General features: G+C 38.7%; 1 protein-coding gene across 1 annotated transcript in view; it reads left to right on the forward strand.

Moving 5' to 3' along the window:
* SCAF8 (SR-related CTD associated factor 8) overlaps positions 1-10,170 on the forward strand; it is a 77,018-nt gene that overhangs the window by 33,342 nt on the left and 33,506 nt on the right. Inside the window, 3 exon segments of the mRNA XM_028508641.2 lie at positions 4,009-4,052; positions 9,991-10,117; positions 10,119-10,163. Coding sequence (XP_028364442.1) covers positions 4,009-4,052; positions 9,991-10,117; positions 10,119-10,163 — 216 coding nt within the window.

Here is a 10,170-nt window from a genome sequence, read left to right on the forward strand (position 1 = left end):
TATTTGGCACACTGACTTTACAGAATCTTGAAATCTTGAATTTAGTAAAATTTCTCTGTTAGTAAAAGTTTTCTAAATAAAAGCTTTTAATGAGTTTTTTCTTATTGGTTATGTTGTAGATTTTAAAATGGGCCGTTATGGAAAACAGTTGAGCCTCGTGTACCCAGGACATTTGAACTGTGGTGAGAGGCTGCAGACGTTGAGCCGTTGCTCTGCCGCGGTGGTCTCGGATGCTCGCTGATTCAGGGGTACTAGTGAAAACCTCAGGAGAAGGCCGGACACCCTTTAGAGAAGGATACAGATGCACAGAATTTCTTGGCTTTAAGGACCTTTTATGCTTAGCCATAGACATCTCTCCAAGGGGGTCCTGTCCCCAAAACTAAGACTCCCTGGGCTGTTAAAATTAAGAACCAGTGCTTCTTTTTAATTATGCAGGTGTTAACCTATGGATGTTTGGTGATGTTCTCTTACTCTGAATAAGGACATCAGCTGGAACCTGAAGCACCTGTTATTTTCATACATTGTTTCTGAATAAACAGCAGTGTCTATTAAATTTAACAAGTTCCTATTTGTTGAGAATTTCCACTAGAGAATATTTATATAATTAGATGATTTTGCAGTGTTCTAGTGGTTAAATCTTAAGTTTTCAGACTAAGATCTGTAGTCATTATCTTAAAGCACCGTAGTTAATATTCTTGTATTTATATGCAGAAAATTGAAGAAGAGACAAGGACAGTCACCAGTGAACACATTTAAGCCAGAGAATTCTTCCAAGTGATTTTTCAGAGCCTGTAATGGGCTTAGTAGAGAGTGTTTAGTCTCGTTACTGGTGGTGTTCCGCACTGTGGTCCGATTCTTAGGATCCTGGTCCCGAGAGTGTATAGACCTACATGTTAGTAATTTTCTTCTGTGAACATTAGTAATTGGTGGATTTTACATAATTTCTGTTGAACAGAATATTTTTAAATTAGAAAGCTCTGTAAAGCATAGGTATTAACATTATTTCCATTTTTTATTATTGGAAGGTCTAAGAGAAATTAAGTAATTTGCAATAGTTGCAATAATACAGTAAAGTTTCTCTCATTCAAGAGTCTAAATACTCTGATACACTGTATTTTGTTTTATTGTTAACTGTTTAAAATTTTTAAATTTTGAAAAAAATTCAGATTTGTAAAATATTTCTACATGTACTTTTTTTTCACTGAATCATTTGAGTTTCATGTTTAATTTGTAATCATAGTTTAAATACTTAGATTTGAATTTCCTAAGAACAAAGACATTTTGTAACTAACCTTAACACAGTAATCCCATGCAAGAAATTTCACTTTGATGTACTTTTATCTAATGTGCAGTCCACACTTACATTGACCAGTTGTCTCAGTATTGACTTTAATAGCTATCCCCTGCCCCCCTGCTTTTTCAGGATTCAGGCAAGATCACATATCACGTTACTTGTCCTGCCACCCACCCTTTCTGTTTTGTTTTTCTTGTTGATATTTTTGAAGAGTTCAGACTGCTTTTGCAGTACTGTATTATTTTATTTTAAGCACTTTATTTGTTTGATTTTTTATTTCATTCTTACTCGAAGACATGTTTATTGATTTTAGAGAGAGGGGAAGGAAAGGAAAGAGAGGGAGAGAAATATCGATGTGAGAAAGAAACATTGACTAGTTCCCTCTCTTACATGTCCCGGCCAGGCACCCGATCTGTCGGCCTAGGCATGCGCCCTGATCAGGAACCAAACCCTCGACCGTTCGGTTTATGGGATGATAGTGCTCCAACCAGCTGAGCTGCACTGGCCAGCACTTCAGCACTGCTATAAGAAGGGACACTCCCAAAGCCCTGGAATTCATTTTAAAAATTTGTGTGTGTCTTCTTAACATGTTTAAACTTCAGTCACCTTCAGAGTACTTTCCATTTGATGCAACGTACCTATAAGGACATTATTTCCACTGCTCGAACCAGTTTTTGAACTCCTTGATTTTGATGCCTTTTAGTGCTTCTGCCGTTTTTTTGTTTCACCTCTTCCACACCTGCAAATTGTTTCCCTTGGAGGACTTTTTTCATCCGGGAAAACAAAACAGTTGCTTGGGCAAGATTGGGTGAATAGGGAGGGTGGGGCATGGGGTCATGCTGGTTTTGGGCAAGCTGCTAAATATTAGCATGGTGTGGGCAGGTGTGCTTATAAATCTCCCATCATGAAATGGACAAATGTGTTGACTCTTTGAAAAACTTTGCTGAGGCTGAACACAGCCTCTCACAACGACGACAGCTGGTAGGTACACTGATACAGATGGGCTCCTTGAACACTCACCTAGCAGGGGAAGCCTGAACTACAAGGGGCCTGCCCTCCAGAAGACATTTCTAGTGTTTTTGGTTCCCCCTTGTGTTATTTTAAAACTGCACTTAGTACATATATAAATTGAGGTTTGAACTACTTTTAAATCATACTTAAATTTAAGGTTGTGTTTTATGTTGAGGTAAGGTGTAATCAGTGTTCAGAGGATTATTTTCATGGGTGCTTGTTAACATGGGACACTCAACAAAACCTCATGGATATTGTGGAAGAAAGACTGTGTGAATTAATATCTTTGAATTATAGTTTAGTAAGTAGTCTTACTCTGAATTACATACAGTACATAAAGTCACTAGACTCAAGAAGCACTCACTGCTAAGAAAGAAGTTTTCCAGAAGAATTATTACTTAATAAGTATCACTTGGTGAGTAATTATTTAATATTATGTATATTGATTTAAAATTTTAAGTGCCTATAAGGGCCTAATAACTTTTAAGTAGTTGTTCTGGTTTTTCACTTAACTTAAACTGCTACATAAACTATTCTAGTAAGGAAATTTTAGATCTTGATTTGTTGAGTATGAATAATACTCCTGTACTTTGGAGTTTTATAAATATTGAATTTTATGATGCGGTTTTACTTGAATGTTCTTGTCTCTTCAGCCTAAGGGCATATCCCTTAAAAGCATAATTAGTGACACTGTCAAAGCATATTTCTATCTTTAAATAGAAATAGTCAGTTATACAATTGCCATTGAGGTATTAATTTACTAAGCAGAAATTCTAGATACTTTTTGTTTAATCTATAATTTCCATTATTTCCACTTTCAGGTTTATTCATTGTGTTGGTTATAAAACTTAAATCTAAGCTTGCTCATAGTTGATAGTAACCCATTACTAAATTTCAGTCTCTGTGCTCACTTCACGTCTGTTGATTCATTTTGTCTGATCCATTAGAACCTTACACATCTGTGGATCTAATTACATATACTTGTAGTTCCATTTTCTAGGAGAAGCAGAGGAGATAATGCAGTTGAAAACAACTCCCTTACTTACATTGTGTTTTAAAAGATTTTGTTTATTTATTTTTAGAGAGAGGAAGGGAGGGAGAAAGAGAGGTTAAAGAAACTCACTTTGTGGTTGCCTCTCCCAGGCCCCCACTGGGAACCTGGCCCTCAACCCAGGCATGTGCCCTGATTGGGAATTGAACCAGCAACCCTTTGGTTTGCAGCCCATGCTCAATCCTCTGAGCTATACCAGCCAGGCCCCTTGCTTACATTATTCCATTTGTTAACAGTATTTGATTTTTTCTAGTACTGCCCTAATTTAACTGAAAAATGATGTATAGGAAATCTTTCCTTCACAAAAAATAATACGTATCTGCCAGTGTGCTTACATCACGATACTTTTTGCTGTCATCGGCAACTGTTTGTGAAAATGTGCTTTCATAAAGGCTGTGACAGTTCTTGTGTATCTTGGTTAATGCGGATACTTTGGGTATCCGACAACGTACCTACAATACGTCAGGAATCCCTCTATGCATTAGGTATCATAGCTAGTTGTGAAGGTGAGTGACATGATCGTTGTTTCAGAATTCATGATTAATATTCATTATTTTATAGATCATTGAAACTATATTAATTCCTTTGTTTAGCAGGAAAATCCTAATCTAAGGCAAAACAGATTTTAACTCCATGCTTTATTTTTCTTTAGTTCTATAAACATGTGGTACAGAGTGTTGAGAAATTCATTCAGAAGTGAGTGTACAGTTTTCCATATATATGCTAAATATAATTATAGATTAATGCCTTGTGCTGTTTTTTAAATTGAATACCAAGTTGACATTGTTTGATGGACTGTTCAAAAATGATTTTCCAGTTAAGAATAAGTGAAAGGTGCTTTTTGGATAAGTCTAAGAACAGTAGTTTTCAGGCAGATGTTTTTGTTATTCGCATTGCCATCGCGATCATCTGTTCCTTGAAACAATTGCCATCAGTATGACTATTTTTGTTTTTTTTTTGTTTCAATCTTAGCTGAAGATATGTTAGAGAGAAGAGAGAGAGAGACAGAGACCTTTGTGAAAGAGAAACATTGATCGTGTCTTCTGTACACACTGCTGGGATTGAACCACAGCCTTTGGTGTATGGGACAATGCTCCAACCATCTGAGCCACCTGGCCAGGGCAATATGACTGGGGTTTTAATGAAATTTTAAATTCATTCCTTTTTATAGCCTTTAAAGAAATTTTCATTTGTAATTTCAAGCTGAAATGCCTAGAGAGCAACCCTCTGTGTAGATTAGGTGGGGATAAATTACTGCCTACCAGTCACTTCGCCTCTGCTGGTTGCATTTGTCTCATCCATTAGGACATTATTAGACATCATCCAACGTGTTACGATCTAGACCAGAAGCCCCATTTCCAGGTCAGTGGAGGGAGATAAAGTTGAGAGCTGTATCTTGTGCACATTTAGGTGACAGACTGTACTTCTTTGCCTTCTTTGTAGGTCAGTGTACTGTTGGCATCACAGTTTGGGGCAGGAGTTACCTAAGTCCCTTAACACTTACAGAAGGACTACAATAGGAAATCTGTACTGTCTTGAATTTAGACTTTCTGCTCTTCCCATGTTCACGTGCCTAGTTCGAAGCAGAGCCAGTTTGAGCATCAGAGGCATATGGGCGTTAAGGTGCAGCAGGGTTGGCGTGTCCTTCTTGAGTGCACGTAGCCTGGGGAAGGGTGCATGGGTCAGAGCGAGAGTCCTGCCACTAGACGGCTAGGCAACCTAGAGCGCGAGTGGAGTTAGCCTTCGTGTGGGTTGGTGTTTGCTTGACAGGTTTTTCCAATACTTAAAATATTTTGTAATGAAATATATTTTGAGATGAACAACTAGTGAATTAAGCTCTAAAAATTCACTAGTGTTAAAATAAGTATGCTGTGGTGTTAGGTAAGCCAAAGTATAAAATAAAAATGTTGGTGGTTGGAAACTGTCATCATTCTGAAGCCTTTAAAAGTCTTTTGAAAGGTTTGAATGTCTAGAGCGGTGCTGCTTAAACATTTCTGTGCAGAGGAATTACGTAGGGATTTCACTAAAATGCGGGTTCGGATTACGAATGTGGGCAGGGGCTAAGATTGCATTTTGGACTGTTCCAAGACAGTACCTTTGCTGTCAGTTCTGAAACCCCAGCTTGAGTAGTAAGGGCTTAAAGGATAAATATGAATTTATGGATTAATGTGTTTTGACTGATTTGATTTGGGTTAAGGGCACTTCTAATTAGGTATTTCAGAATCTTAGGAGACCTTGGGTGAGCACAATTATTTTATTGTGAAATAATTATAGAGCCAGTCTGAAGGAGCAAGTCAATATCTGGAAAAAAAATTTTTTTTGAAGTAAAGAAAAGGGGTGGAATTTAATCTTCATTTATAGGACACTGCAACATATGAACTTCCACAGAGAACTAAGAAACCTATTGAGAGGAGCTTTGTATTGTATAATTTGGAACTGTTCAAGTAAAATTTGTTGGAAAGGGCTAAAATAACAAACTGTATCCACATTTAAAAAGAGTTTTAGAGAAATGGTAAGACAAAACTACTACCAAACATAATACACAGCAAAACAAAACTTTACGCTCAAGCTACACAATGTAAAAAACGCCCTCGGAGGGCCACCTGAACTTGTAATATGCAACTTCGAGCGGGTAGTTTCTGGAACAACATTTGATCTTCTCCCTCTAGCAGGGGTGTCCCAACCTTTTGGCATCTCTGGGTCACACTGGAAGAAGAGTTGTCTTGGGCACACATTAAAAACTAAACACTAACAAAATCTGATGAGCAAAAAAAAAAAAAAAAAAAGGTTTTAAGTAATTTACCATTTTGTGTTGGGCTGTCTGTCAGTACTCATATTCATAGCCATCCTGGGTTGCATGTGGCCCGTGGACCACGGGTTGGACTCCTGCAAGAAAGGCTTCTCAATCGAATATATTTATTATGTAATGAGGCTTTACACTCATTTTCATGGTTTCTACTCGTTTGTAGAGCTTTAATTTTGTCCACACTGCCACATTCTTTATCATGCTAGGCTTCGCAGTTTCATCTAGTTTGCCAGCAGCCTGAAAGGCATTACTGGAAATGGCATCCAGAAAAATTTCGGCATCCTGTGCAGTTACGGGGTTCAGCCTCAGCAGCAGTCCCGCTGTGCGCAGCGAGCAAGGTGTGAGGTCTGTTCAGCTGTTCGCTGCCTGTTGGAGATGGTTAGGCCCCGAACAGCTTCTTTCTGTCTTAGGAGTCTGTCCTTTTCTGTCTTAGGCCTTTTCTGGCCTTCTCTCAGGGCAGCTTCTCTCTGCCCTGGAGAGAAGGCCACAGAGGAGTGGACGTTCCCTAGTCATTGTTGGGCGCGGGATTTAGATGCTTTGTCTCCCCTCCATCCCTATCCCCCCATTTAAATCAGTGATTCAACAGTGAGTTACTGTAACGGTAAATTAGGTTGTAAATGTATATTTTTAGATTAAACTTTGTATTTTGAGATAATTGTAGATTCACATGTAATTTAATCAATAGTAGGTATAGTACAGAGTCTTAGTTAAAGGTACTTTAAAAATATATTTCCTAATATTACCTGTACTCAGGGAGTTAAAATTGGAACCAGCATCAAAACTTTTTTATCAAGATTTTTTTAGAGTCTTAAGGATGCATCAAATAGAATTTCTGGTGTCAAAGGGCAACAAAGCGGGTAGTGATTACCAAAACTAAAAAATATTAGGTTGCTTTGATTCCTACTGTTACTTTTTTTTTCCCCCCACAAATTCAGTGTATCACGTGTACTTCAGCTTCAGGTATTTTACCAAGCTGTGTACTAAAAACTTGGAACTGTACAGCTTTGATTCAGCAGAACCTATTTTTTTATTTTGGCTTGTCATCTCCGTTCCCCCGTGGCTGTGCAGCACCGAACACTGTCACCTCCTGTCTCTCCCTCACTGGTGCGACCCAGGTTCTGTGGGGGCGGGGGGCGGGGGAGTTAGCGATCCCCCAGTGTCCTCTCCAGCTCAGGTGTTGTGCAAACAGAATTGCTCCTGTGGGATTTCTGAGGTTCCACACTTTTTGGAAAACTTGAATTGTCTGTGTCTTGAAAAGGACACAGAAGTAGTTGTGCTCAATAGAAAATCCACTTGCTCTTTTCACTTATTTTGTAGTTTTAAGCTACCCAGTTTGATCCTGTTTTCTTAAGAAGTACTGTGTAGATTGGGTCAAAGTTCGCACTGAAGATCAATCATCTTGTAGGCTCAATTAAGAGTCTTAGATATGTTTAGTTCTTGTTGAACCTGCCTTCCCAATCAGTGCACCTTTTATTCACGTGCTAATTGCGTTCCTGAGGCTTTACAGTGCCGTGCTGAAAGCACTGCCGGGAGGGACATGCTTACTTGACTGCCAGCCGTCCCTGGCCAGAGCGGGCAAACTTCGGTTTGTCGCTGTTGAGCATAATCTGAGTTGGGTTTTTTATAGAGCCTGTGCCTCTGGGCTGTGAGCTTCACACGTGCTTCTCAGTTTTTCAGAATCCCTCTTCAGTGCAACAGGGTGGCTGGAATGGCTGCAGTCGCACATTTCCTGTCCCCTCACTCTCCCGCCCAGGTCACTTAGGCTGGGGTTGAACCGCAGCCCGTGAGGCTCTGGCCAGATAGTTTGTGCAGAGAGCAGACCTCGTGAAGAACAGAGTGCTGCTGCTGGCTCTCCCAGAACGACTCCCCTTCAGGAAGCACGAGAAGGTTTTCTCCAGCTTGTACTGCGAGAACTCGGGAGGGAGCAGGTGTGAGCCCCACGATGACTGCCTCTCTTCTCACTCGCTGCTGTCAGCCGTCCAGTGCTTTGCAGCCACAGCCGCGTGCTCCTGTTTTTGCTGTTCTAGCTTTGTTTTCTGTAACACAGACTTTCAGTAGCTGAAATGGGCAGTAACAGAGTCACTGTAGAAAGTTTAAGTATATATTTCAAAGTATGCAGTCCAACTCATCTAGAGGATCTTTTGTCAGAAAACTGACTTGTGATGGTATTCAGATAACTTGGATAATGTCAGAATGAAAGTCACACAAATATGTTTAAAAGTGAATTCTCTCAATTTGTTATTGCTTTCTTCCTTCCAAAAGGGTTATTTCTTTGTAACCTGAGAAATTGGAAATTATTACTATGTAGTTTGAAGGTTGTGTAGCTCAAAATTTAATATGACTTAGCTTTTAAAAAAATTCTAGGAGTAAAAAATACCTGATGACATTGGAAAGTCTTAAGAATTCTTGTGTTTTTCAGTAGTGCTAGAATTGAAGAGGAAATTGAAAAAACATTTTAGGATTTTCTTTACTGAGATGTATTTTTTTGCCCTACTAGGTAGATATTTCTTTGAATATATATTGGTAGTGAAGGGAAATGGTATGCTAGTGAAGGGAAAATAACCTTGGCCAGATACATGAACTGAAGGACAAATATGCTAGATTTAAGGGGAAATTGGGGGGCAAACTATTTCAGACTTTGAAAAGCGATACATTTCAACAGAGCAGTTATTTCCAAACCTTTATGTAGGTAAAACCTGAAATTTTAATATCCAAACACACAGCCAGACTCTTGCAATAGATACTTGTGAGTTGGTGCTAAAGGTCTCTTCCTTTTCTTGCTTTAATAAAGAACTTGAGAAGGTTCTTAAAAAGGATTTGAAGGAACAGATGAAATATCCTTTTTTTTTTTCAGATTGAAATCACTTATCAGTTAAATATGCCATTAGAAATGCGTGTTTATGTGTAGGGGATGGAATGAACATCCTTTTCTTATTGGTATTTGAGTTTCCAAGAAGAGTTTTTAAGAGCACAATTTTGATTTGGTACCATAGGTAATTTCTGGGAAATTACAGTACTTGGGTTGAAATCCCAATTAGGCCCAAGAGTTGAACCTTCTCTTTGCAGCCATAATTCTATTTTAATCAACAGTATGTTTGGGAAGCAGGTTTCATTATGCTTCTTGACATGAAGACAAACTAAAAGCAGTGAACATGTTATTAGTAAAAGGTATCTTTATTGTGCTTACCTAACTAGATAAGCTAGGAAAGCTTCTGGCAAGAAAGGAGGAGACTTTTTTGTTTAGTTTGGGTTGTGGATAAGAAGGTGAGAAACATTTATGATTGGAGTACTAAAACAATGTTTTTGTGGAAGTGTCTTAACAGGTGTGGTATTTGAAAAGTATGGAAACTTTGGGATCAGCGTATTTATACTGTTATAATTTGCATTTGGTTATTTGTTCTCCGTTAGTACAGAAACCCTTCTGTTTCAGGTTCAAATAACCTCTAAAGCCCTCTTGGCTTCTTTTCTCGCGCTCTTTCCTGGATTGCTGCTTCGTCCCTAGTGGTTTTGCAGACTCTTTCCTGCAGAATTTTCATCCCAGTTCCCCATTTATTCCTTTTGTTTATTGTTGTTTTGAAGCATTGTGGCAGCCCTGTTTTTGAACTTTGGGTGATTGGCGTTGAATGAGCGTGTAAATTTTAAAGTAGATACTTTAAATGACTATTCTAGAACAAGATGGTAATGGAATAGTAAATAGTTGAATATTCATTACCATCACCATGGTTGTTTGTGTTTGTGATAGAATTTGTGATGATTTTCTATCAAGAAATTGTACCTGCTCGATTTGCTTACCCTTCGCACTTCCCCACTCTTCTTTTTATTCATCAGTGTAAACCCAGAATACAAGGTACCGTGGACTTATGTATTGACTTCCAAGTGTACGACAATGCTCGGACATCAGGGTGGTCAAGAAAGGATGTCTTTAGGCAACGCGAGATTTAGGAATAACATCATTATCAACTTTCCAGAATTTATATCGTTGCTGCCCTGGGGATGACACGGTATGCT

Source organism: Phyllostomus discolor, chromosome 4 (assembly GCF_004126475.2).
Source record: "Phyllostomus discolor isolate MPI-MPIP mPhyDis1 chromosome 4, mPhyDis1.pri.v3, whole genome shotgun sequence".
Taxonomy (NCBI): domain Eukaryota; kingdom Metazoa; phylum Chordata; class Mammalia; order Chiroptera; family Phyllostomidae; genus Phyllostomus; species Phyllostomus discolor.